Raw genomic sequence first — 25,548 nt, forward strand, 5'->3', positions numbered from 1 at the left:
ACCAGGACCTCACAGGCAAGGAGAGAGTAGGATGACATTTTCAAAGTACTGAAGAGAAAAAAACCTGTCAACCAAGATACTGTATCCAATACTGTGTTGAATAGGAGTGGTAAGAGAGGACATTCTTGTGCCAGTTGTTCTTGTGCCAGTTTTCAAGGGGAATGCTTCCAGCTTTTGCCCATTCAGTATGATATTGGCAGTGGATTTGTCATATGTCATGTCATGGCTCTTATTAGTTTGAGGTATGTCCTTTCAATATCTAGTGTATTAAGAACTTTTAACATGAAGGGATGTTGAATTTTATCAAAGGCCTTTTCTGCATCTATTGAGCTAATCGTGTGGTTTTTGTCTTTAGTTCTGTTTATGTGGTGAATCACATTTATTAATTTGCATATGTTGAACCAACCTTGCATCCTAGGGATGAAGCCAACTTGATCATGGTAGGCAAGCTTTTTGATGTGTGGGTGGATTCAGTTTGCCAGTATTTTATTGAGAATTTTTGCATTGATGTTCATCAAGGATATTGGCCTGAAGTTTTCTTTTTTTGTTGTATCTCTGCCAGGTTTTGGTATCAGGATGATGCTGGCCTCATAGAATGAGTTAGGGAGGAGTCCCTACTTTGGTCACTAGCCTATATGTACCTGTAGGAGGTAGCTAGAGACCCCTATTGGGAGGTCTCACTCAGTCAGGAGGAAAGGGATCAGGGACCCACCCAAAGCAGCAGTCTGGCTGCTCACCGATAGAGCAGGTGTGCTGTGTTGTGTGGGACCTTTCCTTGTTCAGACTGCCTGTATTCTTCAAAGCTGACAGGCTGAAGCAGCTGAGTTGACCAAACCACAGAGATGGCAGCTGCCCCTCCTCCATGAACTTGGATCCATCTCAGGGAGACTCTAACTCACTGCCATTTGTTGGCTGGGATTCCAAACCAGTAGGTCTTAACTTGTGATGTGACGTGGAAGTGGGGCCTGCAGAATGACACTGCTTGGCTCCCTGGATTCAGCTTCCTTCCTAGGGATATCTACAGATGGACCTCCCACCTTGCCAGGGATCCCAAGGCTGGAGTATATAAAACCCCTGGGTCTCTGTGTGTGCCTGAGTGGATGCTCTGTCAAGACTTCATACAGCTCTGTGTATCAGACCCAAGGCCCTGGTGGTGTGGGCTCATGGGGGGATCTCTCGATCTGTGGGTTGCAAAGATCCATGGGAAAAGCATGGTTTCCTGGGCAAGGTCTCACCATCACTCGCTGCTTCTCTTGGCTAGGGGTGGGGGTTCCTTTGGCTCTGTGTAGCTCCTTGGTGGGCCATCTCCACCTCCTGCTCTTCTTTGTTCTCCATGGGTCGAGTTTTTAGCCTAGTTGGTCCCAATGCGAGAACCTGGATATGTCAGTCGAAGGTGCTAAATTCACTCACCCCTCTCCATTCCTCTCCATGAGTGCGTGAACCGCAGCTACTTCTAATGGGCCATCTTGGATCAGGTCCCTCTGCAAACATTAGACTTTTAGAAGGCTCAGTTTTCTTACATTGGGAATGTCAGCTGATAATTTATTGTACCTCAAATCCTGCCCTCAATAATTGCTATGAACTCCACATAATAAGATGATTTCATGAGGAATAAATCTGCTGAAAGCATTAACCATGTCATGGATACCAAAGAGAGTGGATTAGCGGGTTATATCTCCTTTCGTACTGACCTCCTCTATTCACCCCTCCACAGTATATAATTAAGTAAATGTAGTAACATTTTGGCGATTTCAAATGGAGCCTGTAAGATTATTCACTTGTCCTATTTTCCTTTCTTAGGTAGTGTCTTAAAACATGAAAATCAAGGGATCCTTAACTACTACATTCCTAGCAAGGACAGTCGCTGGGGGAAAGGTGATGGTAGAAACCTTGCCCTTCTAACACTGCATGTTAAGAGAGCACTAACGATGGGGAGTATTTGGGATTCGGGAATGTGGAATGGGAGCCTGGCATTATTGGGGCAGTAGCACCATTAGGTTGCTTTTCAAACACCCCTAGAGTTTAATAGCTTCGATTTCTTCCCCTGAATTCCATTATTACTCCATATCCATCAAGAGAATGGGAACAGAGAATGGCCTCCTCTCACTTTCTCAATTCTCTGTTCTTCTACCTTCTCACCTCTCCCTTCTGTGCCTTTTGTCCTCCAACATACACTTGATAGGAATTGGGGGAGTGGAGGAGAGGCTCATCTGCGTTGGGGGCTGAAGGGGAGATTGCAATGGTAACTGCGTTTTTGTTGCTGCTGTTAAAGGTGTTTGGCATTTTGGAGCAAGCTAAAGAGCAATTCGATTTAGAAGACTATTCTGTCAGTCAGATCACACTGGAACAAGTCTTCCTGACCTTTGCTAACCCAGAGAAATCATCCAGTGATGATGAAAACGAGGTGCCATGAGATTCAGTTACAACCAGTGACCCTTGTGTCTTTCATTGATGACACCTGGATGCATGGGGGACCTTCCTGTGCATTTATATCTTGGTGCAAATATATTTATGTAATAAAGATTTTCCCAAAGGAGAAAGTTTGTCCCCTTCATTGCAGATTTAGATGAGCGGCCTGTGTATCCAGCATGCTCAAATCCGAAGACATTTGGTGAAATTCCCATTTTCTCTCCTTGAGATATGAAAGAGCAGCATTTATCAGGGTTGGGACACGAACCTGTTCCTGAGTGTTCTGGACATTTGAACAGAAAGATCCAGTAATGATGGAGCTGTCAAATGGGACAGCCCAAAGAACAAGAGCTTTATGTTTCAGCAGTTGAGTTATGGATAAGAAGCGCATAAGGCCTGGATCACATCAGCTTTCCCATGGATACATACACACACACATTCACACTCACACACATGTGCAGATATACATGCATATACACATATATCTAATATAAATTCATCAATGTTGGAGGGCTGAGTTGGGTTACTATTTCAGACATCCAAAATAAAGTTCATATGCTTCAGTTGAAAGAGAATTTTTGCACCAAGAACATTTGGGGTCCATGACCAGAAAAAAAGAAAGGATTATTTAAAAATAGTGTGTTTTCTTTTCTACAATTGTCTCACCTCTAATAAAGAAGAAGGAGAAATAAAGTGGAGACGGAGGGACACAGAGATATTTTCTTCTGATTCTTGCCTAGGTAGATAGATGGAGTCCCCCATAAATAATATGAGAAATCTAATCACCTCTTCAGGATTCACAGACAACTAGGATGGTTCTTGTAGAGTTGCAAGATGAAGAGAGTCTATAAAGGTGCTCTATTTTGGGGTGGCTTGTTCAATGTTTTCAAATCCTTAATTGGATATTGTTGATTATAAACTGACACCCACCAGATGCTTACTGTTCTTTTTGTTGTTGTTGTTAGATAAAGAGGGAATTTGAGTTTGTTTCTATGAAGTGTCTAGGAGCATACGAAGTCTCCAATTAAAACAAAATTGAGCGGGGTGCGGTGGCTCATGCCTGTAATCCCAGCACTTTGGGAGGTTGAGGCGGGCAGATCACCTGAGGTCGGGAGTTCGAGACCAGCCTGACCAATATGGAGAAACCCTGTCTCTACTAAAAATACAAAATTAGCCGGGCGTAGTGGCACATGCCTGTAATCCCAGCTACTAGGGAGGCTGAGGCAGGAGAATTGCTTGAACCTGGGAGGCAGAGGTTGTGGTGAGCCGAGATCGTGCCATTGCACTCCAGCCTGGGCAACAAGAGTGAAACTCCGTCTCAAAAATAATAACAATAATAATAATAATAATTGAATATTGCTCTTTCTCTGGTTCATAGGCTATGCTCACCTGAGTGTAAATCAACAGAGGGGTTTGACTAATTGCTAAAGCAATACTCATTGCAGTCCCCAGGTTGGCGGGGTGGGGAAAGGCTTCGGTCCTGGTTCAGTCTTTTTATGGACAAGATGTTGTACAGGTTTAACAGTGCAAATACATCCATGGTGGCCATTCCCCCTGGAGTTCTTGATTAGTGAGAAGATCATCTCATAATCTAGTACTCCTCCAAAATGAGTAGGCTCTGGAATTTCATTTCTAACTTCTTTATTCCCAAGATCATTAAAACTGAATTATGGAAACTACTATTTCAATGCCCTACAATAGATCTGACAGCTATAATTTTGTAGCCCTTTAGAAAAAAAAATATTGGTAGGACTCCTAGAAGTATGGCCTGGAAGACTGCAGGTTTGCCATCTTATCCATGGTTGTCTAGTGGGATAGATGACTTGGGTCTTTATTTAATGCAATTCTTGTAATTAGGTTAAGGTCAAGAATTGGTTATTGTCCTGAGTTTGATGTCTTGCTAGAATATATGACTGCTCAGGAAATAATGATCATGTATGCCAGATTATGGGGAGTCTCTAAGCCCCAGATTCAACTGTATGTGAAGAAATGGTTGAATTCACTTGAACTGGAGCCTCATGCTGATGAGCTTATCAACACCTACAGGTGAGTCATTATGCTGCTGCACCTTTTGTTGATGCTGCTAATGTTGAGGTGCTTCCTTTTGTCCCTGCTGTTTGAAATGAAGCCCATAGCTCCACCTACGCTCCTTTTCCCACAATTACTTAATTATGAAACTGTCTAATGTTCTACTAGGTTTCAGATACAAGTAATAAAGCAAATCAATGTAGCTTCACGTCTTCCTTTTGCAGAAATGAAACAATAAATCTTAGGTTTTTTTGAACTGTAGCTTCTGAACCTCAAAAGGGATCAATTAAGAGGGAGTTTAGGATTGCTAAAGCAGCTAGAATTTGAAGAGCAGGGTGCTGGTAAAGACGAAGCGGGGTCCCAGAAATTTGAATGGGGTTTGCTGTGAGTCATGAGCTGGCCTGTGCCATGTGCAAAGGGAGAGATGCTGTGAGGCCTATCAGAGAATGGCACCTGCTGGACTAAGAACTTAATGTGTTACCGGTGGAGGATATCTGAGTTACTGGTGGTGAATCTGTGTGCATCTGCAGCTACCTCAATTCTTGCCTCCTCAGAAGAAAGAAATCAACAGAGGGGCATAAGGCAGAAAAAGAGACCAAGGCAAGTTTCAGAGCAGGAGTGGAAGTTTATTTAAAAGGCTTTAGAGCAGGATAAAAAAGGAAAGGAAAGTATGGTTGGAAGAGACCCAACCAGGCACTGAGGTCAAGTGCCCTGTTTAACAGTAATCTTAGGACTTTATAGGCTGGCCCCTTTCTCATGATTCTTCCCTTAGGGTGGGCTGCCCACATGCCTGGTACCCCCCTCACCCTTTGGAGGTGAGCACACGCAGCGTGTTTAAGAAGTTGTACCCATGCCCATCTGAGGCTTTCTTCCCTATTCTGGTGGAGTAACCCTGGAAAGTCATACTCCGCCATTTTGTCAATGCACGTGCCCAGGAAGTTGCTTCTCCCTGGTGTCTGCATTCAATTAACACTGTTAATTTAGTGCAACAGGTGTGGACTATCAGGAAATGGCCTCTCCAATGTACCTTTTTTTTTTTTTTGAGGCAGAATTTTGCCCTTGTCGCCCAGGCTGGAGTGCAGTGGCATGATCTCGGCTCACCGCAACCTCCACCTCCTGGGTTCAAGTGATTCTCCTGCCTCAGCCTCCTGAGTAGCTGGGATTACAGGCACCCACCACCATCCCTGGCTAATTTTGTATCTTCAGTATGGGGTTTCTCCGTGTTGTTCAGGCTGGTCTCAAACTCCCGACCTCAGGTGATCTGCCCATCTCGGCCTCCCAAAGTGTTGGGATTACAGGTGTGAGCCACCGTGCCTGGCCCAATTTATCACTTTTAGAGAGGCAATGTGATAACTGCCAAATCATCACCCGACATTCCTGGTGGGTGGGAGGAGAGCCCTCTCCTGTCCCGCTCATACCTGTCTAACTACCTGTAACAAAGGTAGACCCAGAGTTTACCTAGTGCAGAGAATGTCGGAATTCTTACTGAGCCACGGTAGAGATACCTTACTGAGCACCCCTTACAGTTATACCTCCAGAAAAGCCATGCCTTAGAAGTAAAGATCATGTCCTAGAATAAGATCAAAAACCTAAATAGACCCACCCTAACAAAGAATAAAATAAAAGCCTGACAGAATCAAAGGGAGCATGCAAAATATACGAAAGCTGGGGAAAGACGTTTAGTTCTGTGAACCAAAAGTATCTGAGACAGGTCTCAATCAATGTGGAAAGTTTCCATTGCCAAGGTTAAGGATAAGTGCCTGAGAGGTATGTCTATGTCTTTCTCCAAAGATGATTTGAAGGGCTTCAATATTTAAGGAGAAAGGATTTATATGGGTGAAAAGGAAGAAAATTTGAAATGTTAATTCCAGCTCTTTGGGAGGCCAATCCAGTGGACTGCCTGAGGTCAGGAGTTTGAGACCAGCCTGGGCAACATGGCAAAACCCCATCTCTATCAAAAATACAAAAATTAGCCAGATGTGGTGGCATGTGCCTGTGGTCCCAGCTACTCGGGAGACTGAGGTGGGAGGACTCCTTGAGCCTAGGAAGTACTGGAAGCACTCAAGCGTGAGTGACAGAGTGAGACCCTGTCTCAAAAAAAAAAAAAAGAAAAAAGAAAATTTAAAAATGTGTGAGTAGACAAGAGACAAAGGGTTGCATCCCCTTGAGTCTTTGATCAGCCTTTCACTGAATATACAATTTACATGTGAGAGGATGGGCAGAGGAGTAGTCACTTATGTCATTGTCTGGCTCGGAGAATCTTCATTTTTTTTTACATAATGTAAACAATAGGGCAGAGGAAGCCATCAGATACACATTTGTTTAAGATGGACTTTGAGTTCTGTCCTTTGTCCTGCACCTGTGAAAATAAGCTATCAGGCCTGGTGTGGTGGCTCACACCTGTAATCCCAGCACTTTGGGAGGCCGAGGTGGGCAGATCACCTGAGGTCAGGAGTTCAAGACCAGCCTGGCCAACATGGTGAAAGCTTGTCTCTACTAAAAATACAAAATTAGCTGGGCGTGGTGGCACATGTGTGTAATCTCAGCTACTCAGGAGGCTGAGGCGGGAGAATCTGCTTGAAACCAGGAGGTGGAGGTTGCAGTGAGCTCAGATCGTGCCATTCCACTCCAGCCTGGGCAACAAAAGTGAAACTCTCCAAAAAAAAAAAAAAAAAAAAAAAAAAGGAAGGAGGGAGGAGGGAGGGAGGAAGGGAGGGACAGAGAGACAGAAAGAGAGAGAAGGAGAGGGAAAGGAAAGGAAGGAAGGGAAAGGAAGGAAAGGAAAGGAAGGAAAACAGCTATCAATTTACATTGCTAGGGTGAAATTCTACAGAACTCTTTTAGGGTAAAGATCTTCAGACTCACATGGAATTTCCCTGTGGGCGAATTGTGAGGGAAGTTATGTAGCTTTTTATCCTTATAGCTATCTTATTTAGGAATAAAACGAGAGATAGGTTTGTCTGACATCATTCCCAGCTTGAATTTTCCCTTTGGCTTAGTGATTTGGGGGCCCTGAGATTTTTTTTCCTTTCACACTTCCTAACTCATTTTATCTATGATAGAAAAATGCATGAATGGGGGGAATGAAAGTGACAGTTAAAGCCAATATCACTCTGGAACATAAATGCACAAATCCTAAACAAATTAGTAGCAAATGAGGTCTAGCAATATATTAAAAGAATAAAACATCCAGACCAAGTTGGGTTTATAACAGGAACGAAAGGTTTATTTATAATTTGAATCAATCAATATAACTTAACAGTCTTAGAATAAGACCAATCTGTTCACCTCAATACATGGAAAAAGTATATGTGACCAAAAACAATAATTATAGAATATTAGAAATTGATATGAACTTTCTTTTTTTTCCCCCGAGACAGAGTCTCGCTGTGTCGCCTAGGCTGGAGTGTAGTGGCAGTGATCTCGGCTCACTGCAACTTCCGCCTCCCAGGTTCAAGCAATTCTCCCTGCCTCAGCCTCCCGAGTATCTAGGATTTCAGTCGCCCGCCACCAAGCCTGGCTAATTTTTGTATTTTTTTTTTTTCAGTAGAGACAGGGTTTTACCATGTTGGCCAGGCTGGTCTTGAACTCCTGACCTCAGGTGATCCACCCACCTCGGCCTCCCAAAGTGCTGGGATTACAGGCATGAGCCACCGTGCCCGGCCCAGGGAATATTTCATCAGAGATAATACTTGACAGGGTAGGATTCTGAAAGGAATGGGGAAGGAAATGCCAACATCAAAATTATGCATTGGGGAAGCCATGATTAATGCCCTAAGATGGCAAGGTAATGTTGCCAAGTATAAACCCACATCACCTTCCTCTGGTGTGTTTTACTCCTACTGTTGCCTGCTTTCTCTTTACGTTCTCCCACCCCATACTCACCGCGAGCGCTCAGGGTAGGTAGTTAGGCTCCATAGAGTCAAATGGACTCCACATTAACGAGACTAACAATTCGAGCTTTCCAGCAATGAACTCATCTGCTCTTCCATGTCTACTCTTTTCCTGTCTGCTGGTTTCCTCTCCTAGGGCTTTTAGTGTGTTCTACGCAGAAACCAGTTCCAGGACTGGGTTTTCTTCTGCAATAAAATGCTAGAGTTGTGGCAGAGACCTCCACAGCGAGAACAGCCACAGAGTTGGCTAGGAGGTGACATGATGTGGAAGTGGTAGATGTGTCCACAAGATGGCACTGCTAATTTGTAGTTTAATGCTTAATAGGCCATTTCGCAATTGACAAACCTGGGATTTTATGATTTATGTAGCTGATATCATGAATTATGTTTCAAATCCTGCCACATTTTGAACAGAATTTATTTTTGCCCCTTCCTCATATTGGGTCATAACCTAAGAATGAGAGGACATTATAAGCAGGTGTGTGTATCTGTGTGTGTGTGTGTGTGTGCATCTGTGTGTGTGTGTGTGTGCGTGTGCACTTGAGCGTGGAGACTTGTGTGTTCCTCCTACCTGACCTGAACTGTTGAATGATGAAGTTATAATGACTGGACTCAGGGGTGCAGCTAACTTGGGAATTGGGATTTTGAAGTACTGGAGACAGCTTTGTATGCCATGTTAATGAATTTGAACTTTATCCTGAAAAACGAACGTGGCTGTCGTTGAAGAATTTTAAGCAGGCAGGTGGCTTGATCAGAGCACTGCTTCCCAAATTTCACTCAATGGTACCTTTATAACACATTCATGATTTTTTGCCGTATCTCCGTATCATCAAGTTACTTAACGTTTTTACGTTAATAATAAAAGTAGCCAACTTTTATTATTTTATAAATGTACTTAAAGAGGAAATTCACTACTAGCATTGGTTGCCATAATCAAAATAAATATATTATTAAAATGGAACAGTGCTAAATAAGGTGTACACATGGACATAGAGTGTGGAATGACAGACACTGGAGACTCCGAAAGCTGGAGGGGTGGGAGAGAGGTGAACGATGAGAAAGTACTTAATGGGTACCATGTACATTATTCGGGTGATGGGTACACTAAAAGCCCAGACTTCACCATTACTGCAATATATCCATATAACATAACTGTACTTGCGCCCCTTAAATTTATACAAATTTTTTAAAAGGAAAAAAATGGAAGTGTTCATCTATGTACCAACTTAAAATCATCTCATGCACCACTAGTGTAAGTCTACCACACGTGGGGAAACTCTACGATATGAATTGGGTTGAGGGGGTCCCCAGCAGGCACAGAAATTGGGTTGGTGCCAGGTTCTTAATGCCTAGATCTTAATTAGAGGCCCCGAGTCCGTTGCAGGCCTGGAGCAATTCAGACACAAGGCAAAAAGAACGTACATTTGCCTATGCCTTGTAACGTCTACACCACCAGCCTTTCTGAAACTATTGTGCATACGAAATCATCTCAGGATCTTGTAAAAACACCTATTCGGATCCAATATGGGACCTGGAGTTCATACATTTCTAATCAACTCCCAAATGATATTGATGCTGATACTGTCGGTTTCCCAACCAAGCAACGTAGCAAGGTACGAAACTCTAAGTCCCTAAAGGGCAGGGCCCACGCCTCTCGCGTTAGCACAGTGCCTGGCTCAAGGCACTTTCTGGGTTAACGCTCGCCGAGGACTGGATGTGAACGCGCCCCCAGGTCGTCACGTGACTGCCTTTCTCCAACTGCCGGTTTCGGCTCACATAACACACCTACTATCCAAAACATTTCTATTTTCCTAACACAAAAACTATAGCTAAGTTTTTATATTCTATGTAGCCCCAGCCTAGGACGTAAATTCCACGAGACCAAAAGCCTTGTGATGATTCCCCCAGGTTGCTGACCGGCTGTGTCCCGGGCCTGCTCTGGGGGACACAGCGGCGAATACGTTGAACAAGGCCCCTGTTTCACGGAGCTAAAGATCCTGTAAGGACTCCACCCAGCGAGAGGCAACTACGCTGGGCTTCGATGCCCAAGACCTCTGCAGAAAGGTGGAGTGGCAGGAATCTCCTGAAGCCCCCAGTGTCCAGGGACGCGGAAACCCAGGGCCTCCAGTGCAGGTGTCATCCCGGAGCGCGCCTGCGGAGTCCCAAGAGAGGCGCGTCCCATTGGACAATCCTGAGCCGAAGAGCCCAAGACAGCGGGGGGAGTTGTGACGGGCTGCTGCAGAAGTACTTAGAAAAGGGGTGCATACTGGATATTCAGGCCAGGAGAAGAACGCAAAAAGCAGTGACGTACATTATTCTCTGCATATTTACTTGGGAAATTGTGCGTCTCCCTATTCTGAGTCTTGGAGGAATTGGACTGGTCCAACCTTATGCAGGGAGCAGTAGAGCGCGGCAGTATAGAGAGTACCTCACGAAGGGGACGTGGGAAAGTGTTAGCGGGGAACGCTGGGAAACTCCCGGCCTCCGCCACCATCTTGCTTTCCTTTAATCCGGCAGTGACCGTGTGTCAGAACAATCTTGAATCATGAAGCTACTAACCAGAGCTGGGTCCTTCTCGGTGAGCTCAGGTGGTGGGTTTGGGAAAGGGCTGGGGAGCAGTGTGTCGACAAGGTGATGCGAGGCGGAGGTGTCTGGTCTGGGGTCTGGGCCTTGGGCGTCAGTCTGCCCTTCATATGAACCCTGCGGGCCAAGTGGGCTGCAAACTGGGTCAGGCTTTGGAGGCCCAGCTCGTGCTGTGAGCAGAAGAGACCTAACACCGGGAAACCTGAAGAGAGGGGCAGGACGTGAGAGCGGAGTTGAAGCGACTCCCTGGAGAGACTTCTGAAGGTCACTCCGGTACTCAAGTGCTGGAGAAAGAGATCGCGAAACCCAGGGGGAATGGGAGGGCGGCACAGACTTAGCCCCCCACCTTCACTTTATCCGCTGCAGCCTCTGCTCCTTGGTTTATCACGGAGCATCAGTTTCCCCAGCGAATAAAAGTATAAGAAAGGAGCTAATGCAGATATAACACTTATCACAGTACCTGGAACTTCATTGTTAATTACTATGGTGTCTTAGTAGTCTAACGTTGCTTTTCTTGATCGTATGTTAGACGGTTCCTCCAAGACGTCTCTGTTTGTCCTCAGAAGCTCCTTAATTACGTTTCCCCTTCAAGCCTAAATTAAACATAGCTGTCACTTGGCGAAAACTCACACATCAGGGTTATATCACTGTGGGGCAGTGGTTATTAAGAGGGTTAAGGGGGAACACTTAAAAAAAAATAGCGAGGGACAGTATGCCCCCAGGGAACCGGTGGCGATGTTTGGAGACATATTTAGTTGCAACAACTTGTAAGGAGGGTGCTATTGGCATCGAGAGGCCAGGGATACTGCTAAACTTGCCACTACAACAAAGAATTATCTAGCCCCAAGTGCCAGTAGTAGTACCTGTGTTGAGAAACCCTCCTAGATGGAGATGCAGAAGACCAGACCTGGGCATGGAATGTTCTTATGCTTTATGCTTACATAAATGTGCTGTGGGCTGTATCAATTTAGGCTGTAATTGCCTTAACCTTCCTGGTATACCTAGACACACCAGTGATTACCCTTTGAGGGAAGCACGGTTAGATTGGCAAAAGACCCCAAAATTTCCTTCTCCATTCTATTTTGCAATAGAAAAAGCTCAGAGAAAACAGTTGGAGAGGCCCAAGGTAAACAAATTGCAGTAAACTTGAAAGCAATTATTTATGTGTCTAATTTTAGCACTTTATATGGGAGAATAAACTTAGATATATCTTATTAGAACAAAATAATTTAGTAAATTGCATGACAATTACTAGGATAATTTGCTGATTTGAATGGGACGATTAAGAAGCACATTACCGGCCGAGCGCGATGGCTCACGCCTGTAAGCCTAGTACTTTGGGAGGCAGAGGCAGGTGGATCACTTGAGATCAGGAGTTCGAAACCAGTCTGGCCAACATGGTGAAACCCCGTCTCTACTAAAAATACAAAAAAAAAAAAAAAAAAAAAATTAGCCGGGCGTGGTGGTGGGCGCCTCTAATCCCAGCTACTCGGGAGGCTGAGGCAGGAGAATCTCTTGAACCCAGGAGGCGGAGGTTTCAGTGAGCCGAGATCGCGCCGCTGCACTCCAGCTTAGGCAACAGAGCGAGACTCCGTCTCAAAAAAAAAAAATTGCCAACAAAGTGCCACTATTTGGGCACATTTGGTTGGAAAACACCTAAAATCTCACTTGGTAACGGAATTATAGATTATTCATATTTGAATTGCTATGCCCATATATCTTAAAAGTTTACTTTTTGGAAAATTATAGGCCAAAATTACAAAGAAGGTTAACTATACCATACCTAGCAAACTAAATTGATGACGATAAAGTAAAACTAATTGTAATTCATAACTGAAAAGCAGTACTAAAAGCAAGTGATAAACAGCAGCCAACCTAGTACAGCACTAATGATGTACAACAAACAGCCTTCTGGACAGCACAGAGTGGAGGCATTGCAGCCTGTGCGGGGATGTCTGGGAAACTCCAGCTAGGGGGTGTTCATTGGGTCTTGGGAGCACCAAGTTTTATTCACTCCTCATCTCCTCTAATAACCTCATGAACTTTAGTCATAATCAGAATGATTTGTATGGCATTGTATAACATTTGCCAAAACAAACAATAAAATGAATGCATTTTGGGTCCATTATCTAATATTTAATGGGACCCTTTTACCCTACCAGTGACTGCATTTTATATATTGAGAATCTGCTGTGGATGAAGCCATTGTTAATCTCAGGATGACATACACGTCATAAATGTTTTATTTAGTCAAAAAAAGTAAGACCTTTGGTTGTGTGGTCTTAATACAGCACATGAGAGTGAAGATACAATGGAAAATATTGAGGGCTTGGAGGAAGTTGGTATATACTTTGTCTTTTTCTTTTTTTTCCTTGAGACGGAGTTTTGCTCTTGTTGCCCAGGCTGGACTGCAATGGCACAATCTCGGCTCACTGCAACCTCCGCCTCCCCGTTTCAAGTGATTCTCCTGCCTCAGCCTCCCCAGTAGCTGGGATTACAGGCGTGCGTCACCACGCCCCGCTAATTTTGTATTTTTATTAGAGATGGGGTTTCTCCATATTTGTCAGGCTAGTCTTGAGCTCCTGACCTCAGGTGATCCGCCCACCTCGGCCTCCCAGAGTGCTGGGATTATAGGCGTGAGCCACCACACCTGGCTACTTTGTCTTTTTTAAAGGTTACTAAGATGATTAAGGAGATGAAATCATTTCAATTGGAAAATAGACTGAACGGATGACATTCATTGGGCAGATAAAAGAAGCAAGAAGCTGAAACCTATAAAAGGTTGTGGACCCAGGCCGCCTGTAATTCTAGTACTTTGGGAGGCCGAGGCGGGTAGATTGCCTGAGCTCAGGAGTTTGAGACCAGCCTGAGCTACAGGGTGAAACGCCATCTCTACTAAAATACAAAAAATTAGCCAGGCGTGGCAGCATGTGCCTGTAATCCTAGCTACTTGGGAGGCTGAGACAGGGGAATCGCTTGAATCCGGGAGGCAGACATTGCAATGACCCGAGATCGCGCCATTGCACTCCAGCATGGGACACAGAGCACGACTCTGTCTCAACAGAAAAGGTTGTGGATGGGGTGATCTGACACTTTTTCAAAAAATGCCAAAGCTTTAGAACTACAAAGAACCATGAAACTTTTCTAAGGTAACTGAAAAATAAGAAAATACAGTGATTCTTTACATCATTTAAAAAATAAGCATCAAGAACTCTATAAATCACTAATAAATAGAGGTTTAAGAATGGCTTGGGTAAACTGGTGGGTTAATAAGTCCATAATAAGTTATGCAGCTAGGCGGGGTGCAGTGGCTCACGCCTATAATCCCAACACTTTGGGAGACCAAGGCGGGCGGATCACTTAAGATTAGGAGTTCAAGACCAGCTTGGCCAACACAGTGAAACCCCATCTCTACTAAAAAATACAAAACAAAAACTAGCTGGACATGGTGGCACGCACCTGTAGTTCCAGCTACTTGGGAGGCTAAGGCAGGAGAATGGCTTGAACCCAGGAGGTGGAGGTTGCAGTGAACTGAGATTGCACCACTGCACTCCAGCCTGAGCAACAGAGGGACACTCTTTCTCAAAAAAAAAAAAAAAAAAGTTATGCAGCTAAATCCTCCCACGGAGGTGGTTATTGCTCCTTTTACCCCCGAACACCCTCTGTCACTTGGGTACCCTAAGGTACCATGCTTTTATATAAAGCACTGTTCTTGTGAGAAATATGTGTAACCTGTGTTTTTTATGTTTAGAGATTTTATTCCCTCAAAGTTGCCCCCAAAGTTAAAGCCACAGCTGCACCTGCAGGAGCACCGCCACAACCTCAGGACCTTGAGGTTAGTCCCACTAACTTGCTCGCTGGAACCTATACATGCCTTACTCTCCTTGGTAATACGAAGACATTCATTATATCTCTACTTTATTTTAAATACAGTTTACCAAGTTACCAAATGGCTTGGTGATTGCTTCTTTGGAAAACTATGCTCCTATATCAAGAATTGGTTTGTTCATTAAAGCAGGCAGTAGATATGAGGACTCTAACAATTTAGGAACCACCCATTTGCTGCGTCTTACATCCAGTCTGGTGCGTATCTTCACTACCTCAAGTGTTTGGAAATGCTGTGGTATCTTGGTCCTGTGAAAAAGAAAAACTAAAATCAATGTCTTTATATATGATTCCTTGACCTGCCATAACAAATTACCACGGACTGGGTAGCTTAAACCAAATAAGTTTATCCTGTCACAGTTCTAGAGGCTAGAAGTCCAAGTCAAGGTGTCTAAGCCAAGCCAAGATATCAGCAGGGCTGTGATCCCTCTAAAGGTTCTAGGAAGGCACAAATCCTCCCCTGCCTGTTCCTAGCTTCCAGCAGTTGCCCACAACCCTTCATGTTCCTTGACCTGCAGCTGCATCACTGCAGTCTCTGCCTTTGTTGTCACATGGCCTTCCTTCTGTCTGTGTCCACATTACCTCCTAATAAGGATACCAGTTATATTAGATTTAATGCCCACTATAATCCAATATGATGTCATCTTAAGTACTTAAATCTGCAGAGACCTTATTACCAAATAAAGTAACATGCAAACATTCTGGCTGGACATAAATTTGCGGGGGAACACTGTTAAACCCAGTACAGTCCCCTAATGTAAAATGAGAAACCATAAGATATTTGCCACAGAGAAGCACTAAATTAGTATCCATATGAATGTTGATGTTAGAGCATAAGAAATCAGTAAACAAATTTTTAAAACGAAGTGCCATAAATTGAAAGAAAATTAACTCTTTTTTTCCCATATACAAGTCTCTTTCAGAATAGACTAATAAATCCAGTAAGCTTGTATTTGACAGTGGAAATTTTACATGAATGTACTTAATGTAAAAATCTATACTTAAGCTTTTTGTTGAGCCTTGTTTCATAATTCTTAACTAAAAAGGATGCAGGAATTTAGTAAAATTCTTTTTAAATCTGCTCACAACAGATTTTGATATAGTGCGATGTTTGGCAAACTTGGCATCGAAAAGCTACAAAGATAATCATTCTTTTCTTTTTCAAGACGACAAAAGGAGCTTCATCTTTCAAGATAACCCGTGGAATTGAAGCAGTTGGTGGCAAATTAAGGTTTGTTAAATAAGTAATAGAAAATAGTGAAAATGCCAGAAAATATTCAATTTTAAGGGAACTTTTCTGTGTTATCAAGAAGGTTGAGGATTTCTTAAGCAACACAAGAAGGAAAAGACTGATGAATTTGAGTACATCAAAATGTAAAACATCTACATCTTAAAGTAAAAATTTCAGCAACTGACTGGGAGTAGATATCTGCAATATATAGGCATACGTCAGAGATGTTGCAGGTTCTGTTCCAGACCACCACAATGAAGGGAATATTGCAGCAAAGCAAGTCATAGGAATTTTGTGGTTTCCCAATGCATATAAATAAAAATTGTGTTTACACTATACTGTGGTCTACTAAGTGTACAATGACATTTTGTCTTGGAAAAAAAGTACATAATCTTAATTTTAAAATATTTTATTGCTTTAAAAATGTTAAGTTTTCCAAATCTTCAGCAAGTCATAATCTTTTTGCTGGTGGAGGGTCTTGCCTCCACGTTAATGGCTGCTGACTGATCAAGGTGGTAGTTGCTGAAGGTGGTGGTGACTGATAATTTCTTAAAATCAGACAACAGTGAAGTTTTCTGCATTGATTGACTCTTCCTTTTATGAAAGACTTCTCTGTAGCATGAGATGCTGTTTTTAGCCATTTACCCACAGAACTTCTTTCAAAATTAGAGTCAGTCATCTCAAACCCTACCACTTTTTTATCAACCAAGATTATGTAATATTCTTTTTTATCATTTCAACAGTGTTCACAGCATCTTCAACTAGGAGTAGATTCCATCTCAAGAAACCACTTTGTTTGCTCATCCATAAGAAGCATCTCCTCATCTGTTCAAGCTTTATCATAAGATTGCAGCCCTTCAGTCACATCTTCAGGCCCCACTTCTAGTTCTCTTGCTACTCCCACCATAGTTGCAGTTTCTTCCCCCTCTGAAGTCTTGCCTCTCAGAGTCATCCATGAGGGTTGAAATTGGCTTCTTCCAAACTCATGTTAATGTTGATATGTTGACATCCTCCCATGGGTCACAAATGTTCTTAATGGTGTCTAGAATGGTGAACTCTTTCCAGAAAGTTTTTTAATTTACTTTGCCCAGATCCATCAGCGTCTTCACTATCTGTGGTAGCTACAGCCTTACAAAATGTATTTCTTAAATAATAAGACTTGAAAATAAAAATTACTCCTTGATCCATGGGGTGCAGAAGGGATGTTCTATTAACAGGCATGAAAACAGTATCAATCTCCTTGTACATCTGCATCAGAGCTCTTGGCATTGTCAGCAGTAATAATTTGAAAGGAATCTTTTTTCTGAGCAATGGGCTTAAATATTCAGTCAACCATGCTATAAACAGATGTACTATCGTCCAGGCTTTTTTGTTCCATTTACAGTGCACAGGCAGAGTAGATTTAGCATAATTCCTAAGGGCGCTAGGATTTTGAGAATGGTAAATGACCTCATCCTAAAGTCACCAGCTGCATTAGTCCCCAACAAGAGTCAGCCTGTCGTTTGAAGCTTTGACGCCAGGCATTGACTTTTCTCTAGCTACGAAAGTCCTGGACAGCATCTTCCAATGTAAGGCTGTTTTGTCAACATTGAAAATCTGTGGTTTCGTGTAGCCACCTTCATTGATGATCTTATGTAGATCTTCTGGATAACTTGCTGCAGCTTCTATATTAGCATTTGCTGCTTCACTGGGTACTATTATATTAAGAAGATGGCTTCTTTCCTTAAAGCTCATGAACTAACCTCTGCTAGCTTCAGACTTTTCTTCTGCACCTCACCTCTCTCAGCCTTCATATAATTGAAGAGAGTTAGGGCATTGCTCTGGATTAAGCTTTGACTTAAGGAAATACAGTTTGATCTAATCCAGACCAGTAAAACTCTCTATTATTAGCAGTAAGGCTGTCTTGCTTTCATGTCACTCATTTGTTCAGTGGAGTAGCACTTTTAGTTTTCTTCAAGAACTGCACTGGTGCAAGAGGCCTAGCTTTTGACCTGTCTCCGTTTTTAACATGGCTTCTTCACTTCCTCAGAAGCTTAATCCCTTCTAGCTTCTGATTTAAAGTGAGAGACATGAGACTCTTCCTTTCACTTGTATACTTAGAGGCCATTGTCGGGTTATTCATTAGCCTAATTTCAATATTGTTGGGTCTCAGGAGTAGGAAGATCCAAAGAGAGGGAGAGAGACTTGGGGAGCAGCTGGTCAGTGGAACAGTCAGGACAGAAACAGCATTTCTTTTTTTTAATTAATTTATTTTAAAGACAGGGTCTTGCTCTGTTGCCCAGGCTAGAGTGGAGTGGTGCAGACATATCTTACTGCAGCCTTGAACTCCTGGGCCCAAGCGATTCTTCTCCCTCTGCTTCCCAAGTAGCTGGGACTATAGGCACGTGCCTCCGTGCCCAGCTAATTTTTTATTTTTTGTACAGATGGAGGTCTCACTATGTTGCCCAGACTGGTCTTGAACTCCTGGCCTCAGGTGATCCTCTCACCTCAGCCCAGCCTGCTGGGATTACAGATGTGAGCCACTGCACCCAGCCCAGATTTTTTATATATTGTGTTGTCAGTGGTAAAGATGATAGAGAATGTTTTATTCTGCTGATAGGAGTATAAATTGATACAACCACTTAGGAAAGAATCAAGGAATATCTAGTAATATTGAAAAACCCCACAGTTTTTAATCACATTCACAAAGGTATTCTTTATAAAGACTGCAAACGATCTAAGTGTCCATCTTTAGGGAAATGGGTAAAGTATGACAGAGTCATGATGAGACCACTACACAGCCATTATGGAATGAACTAGATCTATACATCAACATAGCACAACTGAAGGGCAAAATAGTGTGTGAACAAGCAAGTTTCAAGATTTTTTTAAGGTATTATAATTTTTTAATCAGAAAAATGCTATGTAGTGCTTATGATTGTGGTTTCCAGAGTGGGAGAGAGTGAGGGAATTGGCCTTGGAAGGATACGAAAAGATCTTCAACTTTATTTGCCATTTTAAAAAATTGTGGTCAAATGTATATAACATAAAATTTATCTTTTTTTTTTTTTTTTTTTTTTTTTTTTTCAGTCTCACTGTGTCACCCAGGCTGGAATGCAGTGGCATGATCTTGGCTCACTGTAACCTCCGCCTCTTGGGTTCAAGCGATTCTCCTGCCTCAGCCTCCCTGGTAGCTGGGATTACAGGCGTGTGCCACCACGCTTGGCTAATTTTTGTATTTTTAGTAGAGACCATGGTTTCACTCTGTCTGCCAGGCTGGTCTCAAACTCCTGACCTCAAGTGATCCGCCCACCTCAGCCTCCCAAAGTGCTGGGATTACAGGTGTGAGCCACTGCACCCCGCCCAAATTTATCATTTTCTTAAGTGTGCAGTTAAGTGGCATTCAGCAACCCTCACCAACATTCAGCTCCAGAACTTTCCTATCTTCTCTCACCTGAAACTCTGTACCTGTTAAACAATGGCTGCTCATTCTCCCCTCCCCTCAGCCTCTGGCAACTGCCATTCTCTTTTCAGTATCTACAAATTTGACTACTCCAGGTACCTCATAAGTAGAATCATACAATATTTGTCCCTTTGTGACTGGCTTATCCTTAGCATAATGTCCTCAGGGTTCATCTGTGTTGTAACATGTGACCAGATTTCACTCCTTTTAAGGTTGAATTATTTGCTGGTTTTTAAAAAAATTTTGAATTTTAGTTGGTGAATATGTGGAGTTTTGTTATATTATTGTTCGCACCTTTTATACTTCAGAAATTTTCTTTCCAAAGGAATTGGTTGATATAACAGAAGATTATAAGGGAAAGCTTACTATCCTGATTCAGATGATTTACTGTAGTTTATTTTCCGATTCAGTGTGACTGCAACAAGGGAAAACATGGCTTACACTGTGGAATGCCTGCGGGGTGATGTGTAAGTATCTGTGTGTGTTTAAGACTTCTGCTTTGAAAGAAATACTAAGCTGCTCACTTCTGGTTTTTGTAATGCATCATTATGACCTCTGACTTCCATTTTGGATTATTATTCATAAACTGCTCAAAAACACTGTGCTTCCCACAAGGCCTAAAGTTTCACATTGAGAGCATTACAGCTATGTAGAATCTCAAATGTTGGCTTTACATTTTTGACTCATAATTCTTATCTCGATGTCTTCTGTAGTGATATTCTAATGGAGTTCCTGCTCAATGTCACCACAGCACCAGAATTTCGTCGTTGGGAAGTAGCTGACCGTCAGCCTCAGCTAAAGATTGACAAAGCTGTGGCCTTTCAGAATCCACAGACTCGTAAGTACATTTCCAGATGACATTTGATTCTAAGATACTGGGTTTTTTAGAAGATCAATTTATAGAAGAAAAAAAATTGCTGTCAAAATTTATTTTTTTATTTTTATTTATATTTTTGAGACAGAGTCTCACTGTCACCCAGGCTGGAGTGCAGTGGGACGATCTTGGCTCACTGCAACCTCTGCCTCCCGGGTTCAAGCAATTCTCCTGCCTCAGCCTCCTGAGTAGCTGGAATTATAGGTGTGCACCACCACACCTGGCTAATTTTTTGTATTTTTAGTAGAAACAGGGTTTTGCCATGTTGGTCAGACTGGAGTTCAGTCTTGAATTCCTGACCTCAAGTGATCCACCCACCTCAGCCTCCCAAAGTGCTGTTGTTACAGGTGTGAGCCACCATGCCTGGCCAAATGTTTTACTGCTTGAATTTGAAAATATCTTTTTCAAAAATTTGTTATTTAGATATATTATTCTTTTGTTCCTAAACATTTATAATCATTTTTCATGTTTGATGGTAAGTAAATTGTTTGTAAGCTCCTAGAAGTTTTTCCTGTTTCCTTCCCAATGTTTTGTTTTTGTTTGTTTTTGAGGCAGGGTGTTGCTTGTTGCCCAGGCTGGAGTGCAGTGGCACAATCTCACTGCAGCCTGAACCTTCTGGACTCAGGTGATCCTCCTACCTCAGCCTCCTGAGTAGCTGGGACTCTAGGCACACACCACCACACCCTGCTAATTTTTATTTTTATTTTTATTTTTTTATAGAGATGAAGTCTCACTCTATTGCCCAGGCTGGTCTCAAACTCCTGGACTGAAGTGATCCTCCCACCTCAGCTTCCCAGAGTGTTGGGATTACAGGCGTGAGCCACTGTGCCTGACCCCTAGTGATTTTTAAGAGTTGTTTTGCTTACCCCAAATCCTGCACCAGTTTGTTGCTGCTGCTATTATTGCTTACTGTTGTATTGCTATTATTGTTTAGCCATCTCCTCTTTATTGAGTCTTTCCAAAGTAAGTAACTTAATTTTTTTAAATAGGAATCTTTTTTTGCATTCATATTTTATGTTTCTATAATGTCTAATTATATAATCTTGACAAGTACAACTGGTAATACAAGTCTGTAAACAAGCGCCGCTGACTTTTGGGAGTCATACAACTTCTGGTGGGAGCAGAAATGTGCAGGAAGAGCAGAAATGTGCAGGAAGAGCAGAAATAGCTCAACTCAGTGGCTCAGCATGGGACAGGCTCCCCTCCACATGCAGGCCTGGGGACTGATGTTATTTCATGATGATGCTTGGTGTCACAAAGGAGCGTGATCTTTGTTGCTCAGGATTTCTACTGAAGAAATAGATAGAACAGGACAATTTTAGAAAAGATGACCTATGTGTCCAGAGTGGCCTCTTCCCCACTGGCGGCAGTGAGGCACCAGCCTGCATCTATTCTGCCTGAACAGTTACTGTGTAGTCTCCTGGCTGGTGTCAGCCTGCAGGTTTACATCTTGAGTCCATCTCCCACACGGCCATTACAGTGATCCTTCTGACATGAAAGTAAGCCTTATTATCTGTGGGATAAAGTCCAAACAGCACATACATATATGGCCTTGCATGATCTTACCCCAGCCCACTTCTCTTACTTTCTGCTCTACCCTCTTCTCCTTCCAGCTGCAATTCCCATTTGAATCAAATTATTGTTATACTTTATGCCTTTGTTTTGTCTGCTTCCTATGCCTAAAATGCTATTCCCAAATGATTTCCCCTGTGAAACACCAGCTCATTCTGTAAGATGGATCCCACATATTACTTGTATTAATTGTTTTCCAATTCCCACTGCCCTTCCGTTGTACCTCTACTGCACTTTTGACACACTGCCAACATTGCACCCATAATACTTTATTTCACAGTTTTTCCTCTTAAAATTTGAGGGCAGGCATTGTATGTTCCACATCTCTGTATTTCTAGCACCTAGCACAGTGCCTCGCATAGGCAAGTTGCCAAGTAATGAACAACTGAAGGAAACACTGCAGGCAAAAAGGCATTGAAGCAAGAAAGCAGGGAAAGCACCAAGCACCACGGAGGAGTAAGTCCCAGTGGAAGCTCCCATTGGTCCCCTGAAAGCTACCTGACAATCTCCTTATTACCTAGAGAGGAAACCTAGGAGTAAGTAAAATTCAGATTAAATGACTTGTCCAAGGTCACATGGCAAGATGGCGGCAGAACCATAACTAGATGGGGACTTTCCAAAACCCAGGCCAGTATACATTCCAAGTGATACCAGCTAGGTTAAAGTTAGAAAAGTGGTTTAGGTGGACTCCAGTATATAGAAGCTGCTGCCATGTAATCTTTTTTTTTTCTCAGCACATTCTACTGGCAGAAACTGGCAGTTACTAGAGGTTAAATAATAATAAATTTTAAGTCCTCTTAACATATGAATGCCAGAAGATGACCAAATTTGTATAGGCTTGTTGCTTTCTAGGTTTTAAAAATATTGTCTTTACTGAAAGTGCATTTCCCTAAATGCTTCTTCATTTATCTCACAGATGTCATTGAAAATTTGCATGCAGCAGCTTACCGGAATGCCTTGGCTAATCCCTTGTATTGTCCTGACTATAGGATTGGAAAAGTGACATCAGAGGAGGTACCAATAAAACATATTTTGAAATGTGCTTGTTTTTCACATTAAATTGAACATCTACCATTTCAGGTTTGTTTGTTAATTTTTCCTTTTATCTTCTAACTTTAAGAAATTCAACGTGCTTGCTTTTTCATCCGCCTGGTTTTTAACTGAAATTTTATCTGAACAATTTTTGTATATCCTTTAAGAAATGTTTTCATAACTAAAGGGACATGATCATTACAGAAAAATTAAAAAGTAAAATGAGCAAAATGAAGGAAAAGAAAACATCTCACATACCTAAAGGCACTCAGTGTTAATACCTGGTATATTTTCTTCTAAACCCTTTTCTGTGTGTATGTATCTTTTTTGTTTGTTTGTTTGTTTGTTTTAAATATGGGGTCTTGCTGTGTTGCCTAGGCTGATCTTGAACTCTTAGGCTCAAGCAGTCCTTCTGCCTCTGCCTTTCAAAGTGCTGGGATTACAGGCATGAGCCATTGCACCCAGCCTGTGTATCTTTTTTAAACAGTATTTAAATGTTTAAGTATCATAATAGAGGCTGGGCCCAGTGGCTCACGCCTGTAATCTCCGCACTTTGGGAGGCCAAGACAGAAGGATCACTTGAGGCCAGGAGTTCAAGACCAGCCTGGGCAACATAGCAAGACCCTGTCTCTACAAAAAAAAAAAAAAAAAATGTGTGTGTGCGTGTGTGTGTGTATGTATACATATATATAAAATAGGTCCTTTGACTAAAACTCTTTGGTCTCTCTGAATTTGTAAATAAGACTTGAGCCCACTTCCTTAGCTCCCGTTCCATCCTCGCTCGCTCATTCACGTTCTTTAGCACACCAGCCTCCATTTGCTGGCTATAGGGGTTTGTCACATGCCACAGCCATATGTGCATCTTAGAAGTTTATTTCCAAAGCATGAAACATTGAATGCTAAATCTACAAGTGTAGATATGTGCATATAATCTTAACTTCCTATTCCTACCACCCAGACCCAAAAACAAATTTTATCAAAAGACATTAAGAGAAAAATTTGGAATTATCAACACCTTCAAAGTATATCTGACTCAAAAATTTAAGGTTTTTATTCTCGTTTCATTCTTAGTTAGCTGTTACAGAAAACTAAACTGTATCCCTTCCTCTTTTTGACTTATCAATTAACAATTTGATGCCTTCCATTCATATGGCACTTTTATTTAGAAATTTTAACTTCTATCATCCAACTTGAACAGGCAGCAGTTTTCATAAGACTGGACTCTAATGAGTTTTGAAATTTTTTAGAAATCAAATTCACCCTCATGAAGATGTGTTATTAAGTTAGCTAAAACATAGCAACAGTTTATCTACAAGGATGGCTATTGTAATATTGTTTTATAATTGTGAAAAATTAGAAACAAGTTAATATCCAGCATTAGGGCACTAGTTAAATAACTTATAGAATGGAATAGTATTCAACCATTCAAAAATAGTAGTTGATACATAAAACTTCACAGCATATTGTCACATAAAGCAATTTACGAATTAGGACATATCAAAAGTTCCCTTTTTTAAATAAAAGGTATGTATGTATGCATTATAGACAAATACCAAGATGTTAACTGTGATAACTTGGTTATCTCAAAGTTAATAGTATTTTTTAAATGTGTCCCTAGGCTAAAGGAAACTCTAAAGAAATTGGCGCTAGAATACTTGGAACAATGGCAGCGTCAATAGAAAAACATCAATAGAAAAAGAGTATGACTTCCCAAGGTTACTCCATAGATATAGACACCATTCATTTTAGGGCACAGATTATGATAAATTGATTAAAAGTTCAGTTTCACTACTTTAGCCCAGTGATTCTCAAACGTTATCACTTTCCTTCCTGAGGAGCCTTTCCAGCCATTTTTTTCTAAACCTCTTACTTTTAATACCACGGATAGAGTTTATGTACTGTATATTTGTACTTTATACCTAGAAGTCGTGAGTTTTTTTTTTCTTAGTTACCCCAAACCAATTTTCACCCATCTGGAAGGGATAGCATTTCTGTTGAAAGTACATGTTTTAGCCCTACTTTTGTATATTAAGCCTAAGGTGGTAATATAAACCAGTGATTACCAAGTCTCACCAATCTTCAGATCGCCTGAGTGGTTGATTGGATGGATGGGTAGTTGGTTGGTTTTAAATAAGGATTCTAGGATTCCACATTTAATATTTTATATCAGTCTGTAGGGTAAGTCCCAAGAATGGGGGCCAGTGACCGTTTTTGTTTTTCAAGCTCTGAGTAATTCTGTGATCATATAGTTTGGACACCCTGGTATAGACAATGACTTCATGGTCAGAAAAGCTTTGTAGAGAGAGGCTTCAAAGATGGACAAGAAGGGTGTTGTGGTAAAACTCTGTTAGCCCTGTTATAGAATGTTAATAGTGCTTCATTACTACCTATATAAACACAAAAGAAACCTGATATACTACGTAAGCTACATTATAATAAAAATCATAGTCCACTTTTTCAAGTTTAGGCCAGTGTATGCTCTAATTTCTTTTTATTCCTTTTTTTTTTTTTTTTTTTCGAGACAAGAGTCTTGCTGTGACGCCCAGGCCAAAGTGCAGTGGCACAATCTCAGCTCACTGCAACCTCTGCCTTCTTGGTT

The 25,548-nt window shown here is 41.9% G+C and overlaps 1 protein-coding gene across 1 annotated transcript in view; it reads left to right on the forward strand.

Annotated features, from left to right (window-relative positions):
- The first annotated feature begins 10,746 nt into the window (after window positions 1-10,746).
- LOC116471120 (cytochrome b-c1 complex subunit 2, mitochondrial) overlaps window positions 10,747-25,548 on the forward strand; it is a 30,550-nt gene continuing 15,748 nt past the window's right edge. Inside the window, exons 1-7 of the mRNA XM_032157089.2 lie at window positions 10,747-10,908; window positions 14,665-14,748; window positions 14,847-14,996; window positions 15,965-16,029; window positions 19,882-19,938; window positions 20,185-20,309; window positions 22,834-22,931. Coding sequence (XP_032012980.1) covers window positions 10,876-10,908; window positions 14,665-14,748; window positions 14,847-14,996; window positions 15,965-16,029; window positions 19,882-19,938; window positions 20,185-20,309; window positions 22,834-22,931 — 612 coding nt within the window. The 5' untranslated portion in view covers window positions 10,747-10,875. The remainder of the gene's footprint in view (window positions 10,909-14,664; window positions 14,749-14,846; window positions 14,997-15,964; window positions 16,030-19,881; window positions 19,939-20,184; window positions 20,310-22,833; window positions 22,932-25,548) is intronic.

This window comes from Hylobates moloch, unplaced genomic scaffold (assembly GCF_009828535.3).
Source record: "Hylobates moloch isolate HMO894 unplaced genomic scaffold, HMol_V3 SCAFFOLD_6, whole genome shotgun sequence".
Lineage (NCBI taxonomy): Eukaryota > Metazoa > Chordata > Mammalia > Primates > Hylobatidae > Hylobates > Hylobates moloch.